The sequence below is a fragment of the Megalobrama amblycephala genome, linkage group LG9, assembly GCF_018812025.1.
Source record: "Megalobrama amblycephala isolate DHTTF-2021 linkage group LG9, ASM1881202v1, whole genome shotgun sequence".
Lineage (NCBI taxonomy): Eukaryota > Metazoa > Chordata > Actinopteri > Cypriniformes > Xenocyprididae > Megalobrama > Megalobrama amblycephala.
In genome coordinates this window covers 15,337,686-15,357,685 of record NC_063052.1, presented here as the reverse complement: position 1 = coordinate 15,357,685, position 20,000 = coordinate 15,337,686, and the positions used below count along the sequence as shown (strand labels likewise).

The window sequence follows — 20,000 nt, the reverse complement described above, 5'->3', positions numbered from 1 at the left end:
ATTGAAGATGTCCTGTCTCAGCATATACAGTCAAGAGAATTTGTGTTTTACATTAAGGGCATGTACCCACAAAACATAATGGATCTTTAGGGAGAGTACATTATTCCACTGAAAAATGGGCACTGCCTAAAGAACTGTTGCAAAACTGTGAGTGATTATTAAACCTTTCCTAGTATGGTTTGCAGTATCATCTCAGGGGCGTTCTTGTATAAATGCTTTGGCTCTTCAAAACACTTTTGATTCTTCTTCCTGATTGGTCATCAGGGACGTGACATAGAAGCTGAAACCAAGCCTGAATGAAGAAGACAGCAGTATTACTCAGCTGGAGGGCTGTTTAGTGCATGCTCTGAATGATTCGTCCTTAGTGGATGCTGTTCTGCTTCCAGAGTGACGTTTACATATTATAAAACACTAGATTCCTGCATTTGTGATATGCACTAAATTATGCTTTTTGGGATATTACCATTCATGTAGTGTGTAATACAGCTGATTGTGAATGTAAAAGGTCTGCAAAGTTTCAAAGATCAGCAGTTTTTGTCTTCTAAAACAAAAGAATAGATTCTGAACTGCCTGAAACCTACGTAGGTTTGTAACTAATTTGCATAATGCCAGCCCATTGGCTGCTTACGAACAGCATCTGCTTTGCCCCGCCCTCAAACGCTGTAGTTGTGTCTTTTTCTGCAAATCCACTTTGATGAGTTTGATACAGTAAAACCGACGCCATCTTTACTGTTTGATGTATCAATTGCTGAGGAAGAGCTGAAATTATGATATGCTAATGAGCATTTGGTTATCAACCAATCACAACAGACTGAGCCATCTGACCAATCAGAGGCTCTCAGAAAGGTGGGGTTTAGATAGACCGAATCCTTGATCGAACCGTTTCAGACACAGAATTAGCAATCTTTAAAGATGTCATGAATTGAGAAATCAACTTTTCCTTGAGATTTTGATATATAAGAGGTCATCGTACTATAAGAATATCCTGTAAGTTTCAGAACTGAAAACTTCCTTGTTAGTCCAATAAAAGCTTTTATTGACACCAGGCCCCGCGAACAACTCATCCCAGAATTGGTGAAACTCCGCCTTCGCAGAAGAAATCAACACCTACTTCATCATTGCAGCGTTAGCTCCGCCCACTGGTGTGTTATTGAGATGAGGAGGAGAGAAGAGCGATTCAGGACTAAAATAACATTACCTTTCAAAGGATCCTAATGCAGGAATATGGTTATTTATTTTCAACAATGTGAATGTCTCAGTTGAGCTTTATTTGTATTTGGTACATTTAGATTCTTTAGTAAATCAATCGCATTTCAGCGCAAACAGACTTTTACGATATGAACTCGACAGTAATGCAACAACATGTCAGTAACTGTGTTCATTCTAATGCCTGATCTGATATTAATGATTCATGTACAGTCAGATGATCTTTGTCTGTGTGTCAGTAAATCAATCCAGTGACTAAACGCTCAACTTCACCTTGTTTCTCTCAGTAGGATGAAAATATTCTGCTATTTAAACAGTGATTAAATTATATATAGAAAACAATCAAAGAATGCTCTCTTTACAATCGCTGGAGCTGTCAATCAAACAGAGCAAGTTTATCAGGGACCAAAACTCCTGTTTTATTCAACAAATCCCTTATTTACATCGTGTTTGCACTGTTAGTAATGATGAAAGCATTCGTTAGTGTGCAGAAATTGAGTTTCAATGACGAGATCACTGCTTTCATGAGCTCAACAACATGTCTGTGATCGACTACATGTTCATCACTGCAACCTTTCATGCCACGATCTAAATATAATGCTTTTCACGATTAGTGAACCTTGAGAGCTGTAATAGTAAAAACGCTCTAAATGAGAGAGTAATACTTGGTTATTTTAAATGGAAAGGTGTTATCCAATCACAGCAAGTGAGCGTTTACACTGAAATCTCACAGCAGACACGCCTCTTAAAACAGAGCGTTCAAATCAGGGTAGGAAAAATGCCTTTTATTTCTAAATTGTCAATTTTTGATATAAAAAGCATACTAACATTATAAGTGCACCCCAGGAAACATTATAAAACAACGCAGTTCATGACCTCTTTAAAATAGCGTAACATATGCACCTTAAGCAACAGAAATATGCATGTTATGTTGAAATGTTCGGCGAGTATAAAATGAGGAATGCTTGAGAAATCTAGTTATGCTTCCAGCGTGTAAAACTGAGTAGAGGAATATGTGTTGCAATGGCCTGGTGACAGATCACTGGTCACATGAGACATTCAAAGACATTTGCATTCTCAAGCCCCTGAACCGACTCGAGATCAAAACGGTGAGAGACTCCCACCCACTCCAGGCAGACTCAGACTGATCTGGTGCAACACAATGTTAATATGTATGCAACGCCGAAGAAAATGTGGAGAGATAGTACAGTATGTGCCAGAGCAAGCTCTCATCTTTGATCAAAAGATGTGAGAAAGTGTTACAAGAGCCTTTTTCTTCAATATAGGGCAGTTGAGTTGGCTGCATAATTTTTTTTTTTAGAGATTAAACATGTTCTTTGTTACATTTTAAAGTTCTTCTGATCAGACTACTTGACGTCTTCAGCAGGATTAATCATTTAAGACAAATTAGTCTAAAAGTACATTGAGTTTTGAAACCCTGTCCTTTATTTCGTTGAAAAGTTTGAGGTTAGTAAGCTTTTATTTATTTAAATAAATTAATAATTTTACTCAGCAACGATGCATTAAATTGATAAAAATTACTTTTAAATTGTTGCAAAAAAATATTTTAAATAAACGCTGTTCTTTTGAACTTTCTATTCATCAAGCGATCCTAAAAAAAATGTAGGTTTATAAGTGAGAGAAACTTTTCTCAAGGAATGAAAAGTTTGCTAGTAGATGTTTATTTTATGGTGTCACAAAAATTCAACACGCTTAGTGAATGAGAAATAGGATTTACAGAATGATGGCAAGCTTTGAAAGCTGTTCACTCGATTCATATTGAAAGAGGGATATTGGAAATACACCAGAGTTTTAGTGTAACAACTTTCTTCTGAAGGTTTAAGACCTTGTTGGTTTATAACGAGTGGAAACAGGTTAATATTGAGTCACAGACCAGTTTGAGAGGTTTTACCTCGACACCATTGATAGGTGCGCTTTTCTTTAATTGTGCTCCATTTCCTGATATCTCCTCAGCTGCAGCTCTCAGATATCATTCATTTATGGTCAAATTAGGCAAGTCTGATGTTAAAGCTTTGAAAATGGAAGTTGCACTCATGTTTTCTTCCCTATTGTACAGTATATCTGAGTGAAATGTCTTTGCAAACAAGAACAAATGTAGGATGGGGCTTGATTTTGTTTGTGGGGAATTGATTGGATGGTTGTGGTTTGCTATTGGTTGATCTCATGTGAGTGACATGTTGCCCCGCCCTCATCATCAGAGAAGAGAAGAGATGCTGACGCAAGAGGAAGGGGAAGTTATTCTGATTTAAGATTAACTGGAACATGATTTCAAAACAATGATGTGCGCTGATAAATCATTTATAATAAACATTGCAATATTCCATGAAAAATAAGACTTTAATGGTGTGAAATGATTCTGATTATGCACCCATTGAAGAATTGATTTGCACAGATCAATCAGTTTTGATCAAGAACATTACAAATGAAATATAACCCGAGCACAATGCAAGGAATAGTTTGCATGCATTTACTGCGTTCAAGCATTCCTCCGTGAGTTTTCTCAGTTGATGCATCTGAGCAATGTAAAATATGTGTTCAGTGTTTCTCATAGCATTCCTTGTAGTTCTAAGATTGGGTAAAACACTTGCTTATCTTGGAACATTATGTACATTTCTTCTTAGGAATATACCATGTGTGCATAAGTGCACTCTTAAAAATAAAGGTTCTTTATCAGCATTGATGGTTCCATGAAGAACCTTTAACATCCATGGAATCTTTATTTCTTTATATTGGAAAAAAACATTCTTCACACCAAGAAAAAAAAGGTTCTTTTTAAGAACTGTTCACTGAAAAGTTCTTCAACGGCATCGATGTGAAACTCACTTTTTAGAACCTTTATTTTCAAGAGTTGTAAGAAGCATCGATCTCAATGAATCTTCAAAGAAACCTCACATACTGTCTGAGACTCTCATTCTAAGTCTCAGGTGTCATGAGCTGATAATGCCGTCTCATCGATATGGATTGCTCTGCACGTCTTTTTATTCACTCTTCAAAGCTATTTTTACTTTAGAGAGTTAGTTGATGCCAAAGGGAAGGGATAAAGATAGTCAGTCTAATTTAAGCTCTGATTAATATTCATCTGAATTGAGGCTAGAGGAGCTGGCTGCTTTTGTCATGTTCACAGCAATGTCTTTTTGGGACATTACCTGATTATTTTGCTGTAATTGAAGCACTTTGACATTTAGTGAATTGTTACCAAGTAAAGGATGGATTGATCTGATACTGAGCTTTATCAGACTATGATGCTGGACTGGCTGTCAGTGAAAATAATCAAGTGTTTTATTCTCTATATATATCAGTTTATTTTGAACATGCATTTAGGATAAGCTTCTTATTGCATGCTAAGAACTAAACTGATTCAGCTATATAAAGACAACAGTGTGATTATTCAGCTCAAGTTTGCACTATCCCATAGTGTTAGTGGAGTCAAATCAATAATATTGCTGGACATTATGTTTTAGACGTGTAATACGGTGCTGTCTGACTTCAGATGAACAATGATGTATTGAATTCTAATGTATTGTATGCTAATTTCCCCATCAGCAGGAAATGGCGAGTTTTGAGTATCACTTTCCTTGGTTACATTTGCTGAGACTACATATCAAATTTGTGTTGCCCCAAGCAGCTGTAAAAGAGAAGGTCATAATGATTTTAGCAGGTAGAAAAAACAAAATGAGAACAAAATAAGGTTCTTCTTTGTGGATTTGGAGAGAGTAGAAAGTGCACATTCCCAGTGGACAGACGCCTTGTTTCTGTAACAACAAGTCACAAATCCCTAAAATGGGATTTTGAAATGCTTTCAAAATTCTTGCTCCTGATTAAATATTTATATCTGTCTCAGTACTTTGTGTCCATATTAGCTTGCAATACTTGCTATTTATAATCTCTCTTAAGACCTTGACTGTTTCAAATGTGCAGTGAGTGTTTTGCCTCTGTTTTGTCTGCTAAGCAAGTTCAATGTTGAGGATATTTTTAGAGGAAAGTCGTGTCTTTTTAAAATGGGTCACTACTTTTTTTATCTTGCTTAAATTAGTAATATATTTGTAGTACATCTTTGTATGAACCAAATTTTGCTTGGCATCAAATGGTTGAATTCTAGAGAAACAAAGATGAATTAAAGAGGACCTATTATGCTCTTTTAAGTCTTGATGTTGTTTTTGGGCTCTACTAGAACAGGTTGATTATTTTCCTCATATTCTCCATTGTTGCAGCTCCTCTCTTCCCAGTCTGTCAGTAACGCTCTGTTTAGTTCCTGTCTCTATGAAGCCCCTCCTTCTGAAAAGCACAATGTGCTCTGATTGGTCAGCTGGAGCAGTGTGTTGTGATTGGTGTTTGGGAAATGTCCCGCCCCTTACCATAACAGCCAGTTTCAACACACTACTAACTAACTCAACCAGGCCCCGCCCCTTTATTCTGCGTATGCTGTGGGCAGAAATTATTGTAATATAATTATTGTATTTTATCATGGTACGGGCGTCACGGTTCAGTGCATACAGTCAGACGACGAATACAGTCAGTAACAAGGCGATCCACACTCCAATCCAGAAGGGGGCGTGCATGGTAATGCAATGCTGTTTGCTAACCACCACAACAGGAAGAAGCGCAGAGACAATCAATGCTTAAATATGTTTAATCCTGCGTTCCGTTCGATGAGTAGATTGTGCAAGCTGCGCCTTTTGTTTAACTTTATTTATTTATTATTGGTTTATCGCATCATATTGTATATTGTGTCTATGTATTTGAAACATTTGAATGGACTAATAAAGGTAGCTGTGAAGTATTTTTGTTGAAGTACAATGTCGTTTTTGACCATAATAATGTACCAAATCTAACTAAGTATAAATATTACAGTAGTATAGAAAAATATACTATACATACATTTATTGGTAAAATCGAACTTTACCCATTCTGTGGTGCCAAACAACTTCTCTTTGCAAAGGATCATGGGGGCCTGAAGTGTCCATCAGTTGTACCCTTCAAATCCTTCATTCCGAAGGGCCCTTTGAAGTGGCCAGTTTTGAGCACTTCGGTTTGACACAACCCTTCAGTATGGCGGCCATGATTGTTTTCACTCCGAAGTGCCCTTCGGAGGGCGATATATTCCGTTTGGAACGCAGCATTGGTGTAATCTCTCACCAGTGTTTCAACCACGGAAAGATATCAATAAAAGAGCTTGAGAATAATATCTCACGTAGCATTACATTTACCTCAGGCAAGTCATTTAGTGTCCGCAGCATGTTAGTTCACTAGAGAAATGAACTCTAGAGGGCAACATTTCACCAAATTTAATGCACTTTATTATCTTATATATTTATTTGTCCCCCCTTCTGTACCAAACCCATACTAAACCGTGAATCAATCCCGAGATATGTACTGAACCGTCATGTTTGTGTACCGTTACACCCCTAGTGCCTATTGTGCCTAATAACACTTTTTAACATCAAGCATATCCCGCTCTTTACTCATGCGTTTCATCACTCTGAAGTGTCAATAGTGCTGATACACACATATATATTTACATACCGCGATATAGTTGATTTAACAAAATCTCTGACGATTTTGTACCGTGGTAATGATACCGTCATACCACCCAGTCCAACTTTAGAAGTGATGAGGAAATCTCCCACTTGAAGCCGGCTGACCAGCGGTACCCTGAGATCCAGATTGGATTTGGAGCTGTAATGAATTCGGTAGACCCACACAGGTCAGGGTCCAACATCCGTATCCAATTCCAGAATTAAGGTGACCTACTTTATAGAGTAGGGACAATCCCTTTATCTTGGATGATGGCTTGAAATTGGGAAAGGGGGCCAAGATTGGAAGCTTCTTCTTGGCTCACATATGGGACAATTAGCTCTCTCTTTCCCTCTTTCTCTGTGCGTCTTCAAAGAGCTCAATTAGAGCTTTAGTAAGTGTGTAACAAGGAGTCCACTGAGAAGTGGCCCTGCTGAGAGTTTTCTGAGCTAGCGCTATTGAACTTTCTTCTCAAATTTCAACTTCACAGGTCTTGGATCTGATTAGTAGATAAAGTTTCACCAGTCGAGTCGGTGACGTTAAATCAATTTGGATTTTAACTCTCAAAGATAAAAGATATTAAAAAAGATATTAATGTTTTCTTTTTTTCCCCAATTAAGAAATTATTGGCTTTTTGTGGAGAATCTTGTATTTAAAAATGCTACAATGAGTCTTCCAGGAACGAACACGTCACAATATTCCTCATTTAAATAATTAATATGCAGAATAAAGGGGCGGGGCCTGGTTGAGTTAGTTAGTAGTGTGTTGAAACTGGTGGTTATGGGAAGGGGCGGGACATTTCCCAAACACCAATCACAACACACTGCTCCAGCCGACCAATCAGAGCACATTGTGCTTTTCAGAAGGAGGGGCTTCATAGAGACAGGAACTAAACAGAGCGTTACTGACAGACTGGGAAGAGAGGAGCTGCAACAATGGAGAATATGAGGAAAATAATCAACATTCAATCTAGCAGAGCCCAAAAACAACATCAAGACTTGTAAAAGGGCATAATTGCATCTTTAAAGGCCTGCAATGCACTCTTTAAGCTCATTAGGCTACGTTGGTAATCATTTGCATTGTTTATCTGTAATTTACTGTGACTCTTTCGAGAGCATAAAAATGACCGTGATTTTAACAGTAAAAGACTGTAAAAATGCTGCGGTGAAAAACTGTCAATTGGTTTACAGAAAGTTTCCGTACTATATACGGTGAATAACTGTAATAGATCTAACGGTACATTTAATGTAATTTTACGGTAAAATACCGTTAAATTCACAGTTTTTGGAAGTGAAAAATAACAATTCATTGTAAAATTTACAGTGAAAAACCGTAAATTGACATTCCCACAATTCCCTGCGTGACACTTCACATTTGATATATTTTCGTTGAAATAACTCTGTTTCTTCTTAGTTTTTCTCATTTTTTTCTAATCAGTTATGTACATTAGGGTTTTATGTTACATCTAATGTTGTTAAATTAATGTTTATTGCATTTTTAAAATTTCATGCATGTTACCATGATGGTGTTTAGTGTGTGTGTGAATGACACTGTGTGCACCTTCTATATATTAGTGTTGTCCTCCTCAGCTTGTGGAAAAGCTGCTTGTGATGAACTTTGATTCATCATGTGACTCTCATCAACACTGTGTTTGGTGACTGTCAGTGTATTATAAAGGTACAAAACAGATATTAGTACTTCATTAGGTTGGTAAATTAACATTATATCAGTTAATGAAATATGTTATTTTACCGTAAATTTAACAGATTTCTTTTACGTTGCTACTGTATTTTTTTACGGTAAAGTTCTGGCAACCGCTGCTGCTGTTTTTTTACTGTAAATTTTACTGGGATTTTTTTTACAGTGTAATGTATACACTATATTATAAGTTTACTTGGAAGATGTTAAATTTGATTCAGAACAGCAGTGATGCTTTTTTTCCTGCCAAACCTGTTGCCGTGATACATTTTAAAGTTTGGCTTGTTATAACACATATTTAGTAAAACAAATATCTATTTAATTGCTTTATACATTTATTGTAGTTTTCTATTGTGGGTTACTGAGGGCTAAAGTAAATTAAAATGAACATTTTCTTTTATTGAGTACACTGTTGTTCAAAACTTTGCAGTCAGTAAGATTTATTTTTGAAATTGATAGATTTATTCAGCACATTGAAATGATCTAAAGTGAAGGAAAGACATTTATAATGATACAAATTCAAATAAATGCTGTTCTTTTGAACTTTCTATTCATCAAAGAATCCTGAAAAAAAAATATATGTATAATTTTCACAAAAATATGAAACAGTTTTCAACAGTGATAATAATCAGAAATTAAGGATGCATGATATATCGGCCACAATATCGGTATCGGCTGATATATGTTCATTTTTAATGTTATCGTTTTCGGCCCAATAAGAAAATCTGGCCGATATATTAAAGCCGATAAATAGTGGATTATTTCCTTCAGATGCATACTGTCCACCATGAGGGTTTTGAATTGCTTGAAATATGATTGAAAATCAATTCAAAAAGGAAAATACTAGTGCAACATATAAGCTACATAAAATTACATTGAGAAAGAACATTATAATTGTGTGTTTGGGACATTGCTTTTAATGGTGAGACTTTTGTTTTTGTAATCAGGCTGTCAAAAATATATAAAAAATTGGATTTGGATTTAGATTTATCGGCTTTCAAATATAAAGAATTATCGGTTATCGTTATCGGCCAAAATTTTCATATCAGTGCGTCTCTATCATAAATGTTTTTTGAGCATCAAATCATCATATTAGAATGATTTCTGAAGGATCATGTGACACTGAAGACTGGAGTAATGATGCTGAAAATTCAGGAATAAATTACACTTTACTATATATTCACATATAATACAGCTATTTTAAATTGTAATAATATTTCTCAGTATTAGAAATCAAATCAGTGTAGACTTGGTGAGCAGAAGACTTTTTTTTTTCAAAAAACATAAAAAAATAACAACAACCAACCCAAACTTTTTGCAGTGCACATTTTGTTTTAAAGTGAAATAATACATTCATAAATTATATATATATATATATATATATATATATATATATATATATATATATATATATATATATATATATATATATATATATATATATATATATATAAAATATCCACATATGTGTGGATTAAGTTAAATGGTAAATGTTATGAAACTATGCTTTTCAATGGTCAGAGACCAGAAGGGTTGATCTGTTCACAGTTGTTGTTTTCTCCTGTAATGTATTCAGTATATTAGTGCTTCAGCTTCTGTCAGAGCGGTGGACAACATTCAGAGTGAACTGCCCTCGCAGTAGACCCTACACTTTATATCTTCACCCAACTAATGACGTACATTTGTGTTCTGAATCAGCTGATTCTCAACTAACTCCACTGCTGTTTCTGGGTCACACACTGAGTGCACAAACAAACCACTCCACTCTTAAATGAGCTGCCATCCAGCCTTACTTCAGATACTGACCCACAACACTACAGCACCGCAGATACTGCTGAGGCCGACAGTAATGCGAGTCGTGATGTTCAGACACTATTGAGCCGAATCGATCCACGGTTCATTCATCCTTTCCGGCCTTTCGCATTATAGGAAAAGCTTCACTGTGTAAACCAACCCTTCTTTCCTCCTCCTCCTCATTTAAAGGGATTGTGGATGATTTTATCCACCCTTTTGATTTCTTGTGAAGAATCCCTAATGATGCAGCTCTTTTTTTATACAGTGACGGATCATAATGGCAATTTTTGTCAAAAAACCTGGTCCATATGAACTTTTTAGAAGCCTTATGATAATGTTATGTGATAAACTGAAAATCAGATTTTTTTTTCCTCTTCAGCTTTCAATGGGTTTGATTCCCAGGGAATGCAATGTTAGTTGATCTGAGATGTTCACCAAGGCTGCATTTATAAGAATAAAAATACAGTAAAAATAGAAAAAATGTGAAATATTATTACAATTTAAGATAGCTGTTTTCTATGTGAATATAAAGTAAACTGTAATTTATTTCTGTGATCAAAGCTGAATTTTCAGCATCATTACTCCAGTCTTCAGTGTCACATGATCCTTCAGAAATCATTCTGATATGATGATTTGCTGTTTAAAAAAACATTTCTGATTATTATCAGTGTTGGAAACAGTTGTGCTGCTTCAGGTTTTTGTGAAAATGTGCACTGTAAAAAAGATTTTTTGAAACTGCAAATAATACATTTTACAGGATATGTATTACAAATATGTTTAATTCAATGTGCTGCTTGCCGCTGTTTTTTTTTTTTTTTTTTTTTTTTTTTTGTAATTTGTGCAATTTTAATAGCATTTTAGTTAAAATTGTTTCAAAGTAAATCCTGCACCAAATGTTTTTCAGTGCGATACGTTTTTTTTTTTTCAGGATTCCTTTAATAGAATGTTCAAAAGATCAGCAATTATTTGAAAACATTGTAACACTGTAACTGTCAAAAAAATCTTACTGACCCTCAAACTTTAGAATCATATATTACAGTATATAGTGCACAATATAGCACACAAAATGCTTTTTATTTTATTTTATTATATTATTTTTTTATTTTATTATTATAATATATTAATTTATTTTAGTTTATTTTATTATTTTTATTTTATTACATTTTTATTATTTTATTTTATTTATTTTATTATAATATATTATTTTAATTTATTTTAGTTTATTTTATTATTTTTTATTTTATTTTATGATTTTATGTTAATTATTTTATTTTATTTTATTTGTTTTATGATTTTATTTTATTATAATATATTTTAATTTATTTTATTTAGTTTATTTTATTAATTTTTATTTTTATTTTTTTATGATTTTATTTTAATTATTTTAGTTTTATTTATTTTTATTTTATTATTATTTTTTATTATTATTTTATTAGTTTAGTTTCATTTAGTTTTATTATTTTTATTTTATATTTTTTATTTTATTTTATTTTTTATTATTATTTTATTATTTTATTTTATTTTATTTTAAATTTAGACATAATTATATTCTTCAAATTTCTCCTTTCATTTTACCTAAAAAAAAAAAAAATCAACAACTTGAGGGTGAGTAAATAATGACAGCATTTTCATTTTTGGGTGAACTATCCCTTTAAATGAGGGCGAGTGAAGCAGGTCTGGATTAAACAGTGGAGCATCTCTCTCTGTCTCTCTCTTCCTCCTTCCATCAGTGCGCATGTCGTACAGAAGAGAAGAAGAACATCCTGATCTATATTTAGAGGCAAAGGCAGAAAAAGCTTCCTCAAGGCCCAACATCACCACCTCCACATCTACACCCCTCCAAACATTCAAATCAAGGGCACTGCTCTGTCTTTCAGATGAATTGAATGTATAATTCATATATGCCGGCCATTAGACAACCTGGTTTCAATTTTGTGGAGCCTGAGAAAGATGTGAAGCGAGTTAGGGAGGGAATCAGGGAGAAGGAAGCACTCCGTGCTTTGCATGCTAAGATGCTTTTTGTTTCAAGGCTGCTTCTCTCTGGTAGATGCTCTGGCTCTGTGTGTTGAAACAGACACATCCAGGCAGGATGAATATTCCCAGCATTCACAGCGACAGAGGCTCAGTAAACAATAGCAGCGCGATTTGTTCTGCTCAGAGTATCAGTGGTTCTCTCACTAATGGCGTTCAGCAGATGTCATCACGGCTTAGATTCATTTGATGACCTGTTACACAACGCCACAGGCTGCTGTTCGCTTCGAGAGCTTGAGCTGATCAGAGTTAGAGTGGAGGTCACACAAAAATTACATTTTGATCATTTATTCACCTTCATGTTGCTCCAAACCTGTATGACTTTCTTTGTACCAAGAGAGATCCGAGCTGCTCTCGATGGGAATCAAAAACGACAAAATAAAGCAATTATTTTCATGATTTATCATCGCAACATTTTCTTTTGTCAAATCAACTTCGGTAATTAATGTGGTTCAGATAACATAATATTTAGAGTTTCTGCAAAATCGTAGTAAATAGTGTTAAAATAACACTGAAGCAGAGTTAAAGTTAATGAGATAATTAAGCAATTAATAAGGCTGTTCTTGTGTTTCTCTTTTCTTCAGTGATTCTGCTTGTTAACAGCAGGCGTTCATCACTAATGCACAATCATCACTTAATTAATTGCTTAATTATCTCATTAATTTTAACTCTGCTTCATTGTTATTTTAACTCTGTTTAGAGAGGGACCATATGTACTCTGAGCAGAACTGAGTTAACTCTGGGGATTTTGCTGTGTGTTGATTTAAATCAATCGCCTATATTGTATTAACTCAAATTTTTAATTTCAATGAACTCAAAATGTTCAGGCAACTTACTTTTTAAGTTAAACCAGCAATTATTTTTTACAGTGTATAAATTATGCACTATATTAACTTATTATTATAAGACATATCTTGATTTTTTTTTTCTGAATTCATATTAGATTTGTGTAAGCAATCCATGTTATTTTAGTATCTTTGAGATACCTTTTTAGTTTTTAATAATTTTAATTAATTTTAATTTTTATATTTTCTGTTTTAGTTATTTAAAATGTATTATTTGTTATTTATTTTTAAGTTTTTCTTTTTTAAATACAGTTTTTATTCATTTTTTATTTAAGTTTTAGTTATTTTACCTGGTTGCCATAAAATTTTGAGTTCATTGAAATTAAAAATTTGAGTTAATACAAAGAAATAGAGATTCAGAAACTCCAAATATTGTCATCTGAACATCTTAGTTGAAAAGATTAGATAATTTTTTTAGCTGAAATAAAATAAGTTTGTATATATATTAGTGCTGTCAAATGATTAATCGCATCCAAAATAAAATTTGTTTACACAATGTGTGTGTGTATATATATATATATATATATATATATATATATATATATATATATATATATATATATATATATATATATATATATATATATATATATATATATATATATATATATATATATATATATATATATATATTACATTAAAAATATATAAATTATATTAAAAATAACAAAATATAATTTGTTAGATATACGTGTGTGTGTGTATTTATACATTATATATTATGTAAACAGACTTTTATTTTGGATGCAATTAATCGCAATTAATCACAATTAATCGTCTGACAGCGCTATCTGCTTAGAATCATACATGTTTTAAAAAGACATGACGGTGAATAAATAATAACAGAATTTTAATCTCTATCATTGAATTAGATAATATTTCCCCCTGTGGTTGTTCAATGTTCTGCGTGTTTATTGTTTGCAAACAGATGGGATGAAATGATTGAATTATTAAGCGTTGAACAGTTGGTGTACATGAAGCTCAGCGATGGTTTAGTCACATGTTCTCAGCACTTAATCACATATTGTTGTCTTAGAGATACACGGTTAGTCATTAACCACCATTTCAATGCTACGAGGAAGCGCTCGGGTTTATTCTGGGCGTTTAATTCGGTCTTCAGCTTTGTGTAATTTCTGCCAGAACAAGCTTCGTCTGCCTCTCATCTGCTTGGCCTCAATTCACTCCAGATAACATGACAGACGGATTCGTTCGAGTGTTTTACTCTCTAGATGAGTCTTCATGTGTGCTGTAAGGATCAGCTTTCGCCACTGAGTATTCAGAGATTATTATTAATCACAAAAATGTCTAAGCGTTCACCAGCTGCTCTGGTTCTCTCAGAGAAACATCAAGTCCTTGCTTGATTTTATACGCGTCACGAGACACTGTCCATCATCTTTATGGATTATGAGAGCAGTAATATCAGAGAGTTTTATAGAAATGCTGGTGTCTGTCTCAACTAAAATTGCAATTTTAATAGCAATTTTAGTTAAAATTGTTTCAAAGTAAATGTTTTTCAGTGCAATACATTTTTTTTTTTTTTTTTTCAGGATTCCTTTAATAGAATGTTCAAAAGATCAGCAATTATTTGAGAATATTGTAACACTGTAACTGTCAAAAAATCTCTGACCCTCAAACTTTGGAACCATATATTACAGTATATAGTGCACAATATAGCACAAAAAATGCTTTTTATTTTTATTTTATTTTATTTTATTTTATTTTATTATTTTATTTTATTTTATTATTATTTTTTGTTATTATAATATATTAATTTATTTTATTTTAGTTTATTTTTTTTATTTTATTACATTTTTATTATTTTATTTTATTTATTTTATTATAATATATTATTTTAATTTATTTTAGTTTATTTTATATTTTTTTATTTTTATTTTATGATTTTGTTAATTATTTTATTTATTTTTTATTATTATTATTTTATTAGTTTAGTTTCATTTAGTTTTATTAGTTTTATTTTATTTTATATTATTTTATTATTTTTTATTTTATTTATTTATTTTTTTAATTATTTTATTAGTTTAGTTTACTTTAAATTTAGACATAATTATATTCTTCAAATTTCTCCTTCCATTTTACCTATTATTTATTTTAAAAATAAATAATAGGTAAAAATTATTTATTAAAAAAAAAACAAAAAAAAACCCCCAAAAACTTGAGGGTGAGTAAATAATGACAGCATTTTCATTTTGGGGTGAACTATCCCTTTAAATGAGGGCGAGTGAAGCAGGTCTGGATTAAACAGTGGAGCATCTCTCTCTGTCTCTCTCTGTGCACAATATAGCACACAAGATGCTTTTTATTTGATTTTATTTGATTTCATTTTATTTTATTATTTTTTTATTTTATTTATTTTTATTATTATTTTTTTAATTTTATATTATTTTTTGTTTTATTTTATTTTTTTATTATTATTTTAGTTTAGTTTATTATATTATTTTTATTTTATTTTATTTTATTATTATAATATTTTTATTTATATTTTTATTTTTATTTATTTTTTATGATTTGATTTTATTATAATATATTATTTTAATTTATTATTACTATTTACTATTTTATTTTTATTTTTTATTTTATTTTATTTTATTTGTTATTTTTATTATTTGTATTTTATCTTTTTTTATTTTTATTTTATTTATTTTATTTTTTTTATTATTTTTTTTTGTTGTTGTTGTTTTTATTTTATTTTATTTTATTTTATTTTATTTTATTTTATTTTATTTTATTTTATTATTTTATTTTATTTTATTATTATTTTTTTTTTATGAGATTATGAGAGCAGCAGTATTATCAGACAGTGTTCCAGAAATGTTGGCGTCTGTCAGACTTGCATAATTTTGTCTCTCATGCCATCTAGAGGACAATCTGAAAAATGTTTATTAACCAGCCTGGCATATGAAACACAATCACCCTTTATTGAACCCAGTGTTATTTTAGTATCATTAAGAAACTAGTTGATTTTTTTTTTTTTTTTTTTTTTTTAATTATTATTAATATTTTTATTTGTATATTTTCTGTTTTCAAAGTTTTAGTAATTTTACTGTGTGACATTGGTGTGTGTGTGTGTGTGTGTGTGTGTATATATATATATATATATATATATATATATATATATATATATATATATATATATATATATATATATATAATACACACACACACACACACACACACACACACACACACACACACACACAATAGCGCCACCTTATGGTCATTTTTTGGTTACTAACAGTCTTGGACGTGTTTATTTCCACAGCTGTCCACTGCAATCTGACCCAGAATGGGATCGACCATCAGGTGTGCACAGAGGAAGTGACATCACACCGGGAGGAAGTGTCTGTTGATCATGGACTGGATGACGACAGTCTGGGGTTTCTGGACCAGAGTCCTGGTTTCCAGCACAGATCTCCACCCCAGCGCTCCGTCTCCGAATCGGAGCTTTCCAGGGTGAGAACAGAGACACGACCGTCACTATAAACACTTCTGGAATTACTGTTCAAAAGTCTCTTTTTAATATTTCTGAAAGAGCCTCTTCTGCTCACTAATTATTTGATCAAAAATACAATAAAAATAGTGAAATATTATTTCGACTTAAAGCGGTTTTCTACATGAATATATAGTAAAATGTAATTTATTCCTGTGATCAAAGCTGAATTTTCAGCATCATTACTCCAGTCTTCAGTGTCACATGATCCTTCAGAAATCATTCTGATATGATGATTTAATGCTCAAGAAACATTTATGATTATTATCAGTGTTGAAAACAGTTTAATATTTTTGTTTTTCAGGATTCTTCGATGAATAGAAATCTCAAAGAACAGCATTTATTTGAAATAGAAATCTTTTATAACATTATAAATGTCTTTACTGTCACTTTGGATCACTTTATTATTGCCTTTTTTCCCTGTCACATATTTTAGCAATCGTCATACATTAGGTATCATTCGAAACGCTCAAAATTCATCCTGTGAAAACCATTTTAAAATTGGACATTGTGATATTATGGAAACAGTGCTTTAGCTGCTCAATGTTTGTGAAATCAACTTCACATTTGGAACACAACTTGGTTAGACATTTTGCTTTGATTTTTAAAGGCCACATTTTGTAAAATATATATTTTGTATACAGTAATAAATATTTAGTTCAGTGCATTTACAGTAAAGATCTGCTCATCAGATCTCTGGCCACGATTAACCAGCAGCATCTAAAAATTCTTGCCAATTTTTCTTATTATTATACACTTGAATATTACAAAAGGAAGTCCTTATCTCATCTGCCATCTTGTAAGAGAAGATCGATTTTGCTCATTTCTTTGAGACGCATGCAAGTTGTCCAGCAGGACAGAAATCACTTCAGGTGTGTTATATTGTAGTAATGTTGTCGTGCATCTGTGACTTGATCTGGAGCAATGCGTTATTGGGTGAATCTCATGAACAAATGCCCACACCTCAAATCAAGAGGAAGACATTATATTTTGCTTTAAGCTTTTACAGTTTTTATTATTGGCATTTAGTAAGTGATGCAGAGTTTAACTTTCAGATGAGAGAAGTTGAATTTAAAACATCATTTCTAATGTGAATAAAAGCTGACATAATTGTTCTCTCTGTAGCAGGGTTATTAATGTTAAATAAAACTATTAAAACTGACTAAAATAAATACATACTAAATAAATACTGACTAAAATTAAAACTGAAATAAAAATAAATTAAATCTTAATAGCAGTATAAAAAACAAAAGCACATCATAAAATGACTAAAAAATAAACTAAAATGAAAGCAAAAATCTCTGTCCACACCAGGGTTATTGTCATTAACTAAAACTGAAGCTATTCGAAACTGTTCATTGAAATGAAGCTGAAATAAAATAAAATACCAATATTAGATGAAAAACTGTAGAAATGTTGCTTTGGCAATAATCTAAAATAAGTTTAAGTTGAAGCAAAAACTTAATAAATAAATAAATAAATAAATAAATAAAAACTAAAACTAACAAAAACTTAAATAAGAATAAATTAAACCTAAATAGCAATGTGCTTTTGTCATTTAAAACTTAAATTAATTTTAAAAATAAAAAATAAAACAAAAATGAAATGAAAACTTAACTTAAATATGAAAATTAAGCTAATTCAAAATAATAAAACTGCTCTGTATCTTAAACTTCACTGGCATCACAAATGTTTTTATTGTTCATCTTTTCACCACAAGATGGCGCTCTAATGCACAGATTCTGCATTCAGCTCAGATTTAAACCGTCCATCTGTCTTATTAAACATGCATGTATTGTGCATCATATATGAACTCCTACGCAATGTATATGAGAAACAAACACGTTTTTAAAAAAATAATCAAATCATCATTTCATCAAACTGCAAAATAATAAAAATGCATTTTGTCATTTTCACAGACGCCATATATTATCTCCTCCATCTTTAATATAAATATTTCTCATATCGGTCACCCCTTCAGATCATAATCCTCTAATATGAGTTCTGTTGTCGTAGATGATGATGATTATAGTGTGTTATGCATTCATATCTTCAAGTCATCATGCTTTGTTGCTATAGTAACATGAGAATTCTTGAATTGTCTAATTATACCAAGGACAGAATGACTGTGACTGTGTGTGTGTGTGTGTGTGTGTGTGTGTGTGTAATCATTTAAAATCTCACTTCCTCCCCTCATCTGTCACTCATCTCAGTTTAATTGGCTGGGAATCCTCCTAAAAATTCATTCCCACCTGCAGGAACTCCGGAGTCTCCATCCTCTCAACTTCTGAAAGTCTCCCGTGAAATGTACTTTATATATTAAAGCTCATCAATCCTTTCGTAAGACTGTGTCAGCGATGGCGTCTCGGTGGCAGATATCTCGGGTTAATTATCCAGCTGCTGTTTTTAGTCGGGCTGTGACTCTCGCCCCACTGGAGCTCGTTTCTACTGACTCAGCGTCTGTTTGTTTGCGGAGCTGAATTAGCTGCTTCCTAAAGGTAGCGTACACTTCAGCTCACTGCGGCCTCTGAATTCAGCTCACGCCGTACTGACATTCAAGCAGGAGGAAGTCATTAAAGGCAAAGTTCTCCCAAAAATGGCATTTTGTCATTATTTAGATGCCCTCACCCTCATGTTGTTCCAATCCTGTGTGAGTTTCTTTCTTCTGTTGGACGCAAAAGAAGATATTTTAAGGAATGTTGGTAATCAAGCAGATGATGGTCCCCATTGACTTCCATAGTATTTTTTTTTTCCTACTATGGTAGTCAATGGGTGCCATCAACATTACATTTGGACATTCTCATGCTGAGAAACTGTTGATAAAAGACAAACACACATATCATTTTTATTATAAATTTACAAATCTTTTCTGCAAGGAAATAAAATAGAAGATAGAAATATTTTTTTCATTTTATTTTATTATTTTTTATTTTATTTTTTATGATTTGATTTTATTTATTTTATTATAATATATTATTTATTTTTTTTATAATATTTTATTATAATATATTATAATTATTTTAATTTTTTACTTTATTTTATTTTTATGATTTGATTTTTTTTATTTTAATTTTTTTTATTTTTTTTATTTTATTTTTTTTTTAGTTTATTTTTTTTATTTTGTTTTATTTTATCTTTCATTTTATTTTTATTTTATTTTGTAGATGCAACTCACATGTAGTTCTCCTACATGAGCTGCATCTGGATCAAATTTTGTGGTGATCGCATGAAATAATCAGCATTTGGAACCAAGGTAGCCTTTTTTGTTTAGCTCTTGACGCCCCCTAATGGGCATTTTTAAAATTGCTCCACCTTGAGGAATATCTCCTGATCGACACAAAGTATTATGTTGATTTTGGGCTCGTTTTAATCATGAGAATCTG

At 32.0% G+C, this 20,000-nt stretch overlaps 1 protein-coding gene across 2 annotated transcripts in view; it reads left to right on the top strand.

The window, feature by feature from the left end:
• The window catches only part of samd12 (sterile alpha motif domain containing 12), a 111,716-nt gene that overhangs the window by 2,318 nt on the left and 89,398 nt on the right, over positions 1-20,000 (top strand). For both annotated transcript variants that reach the window (XM_048201808.1, XM_048201806.1), the window contains exon 2: positions 16,390-16,580. In XM_048201808.1, coding sequence (XP_048057765.1) covers positions 16,390-16,580 — 191 coding nt within the window. The remainder of the gene's footprint in view (positions 1-16,389; positions 16,581-20,000) is intronic.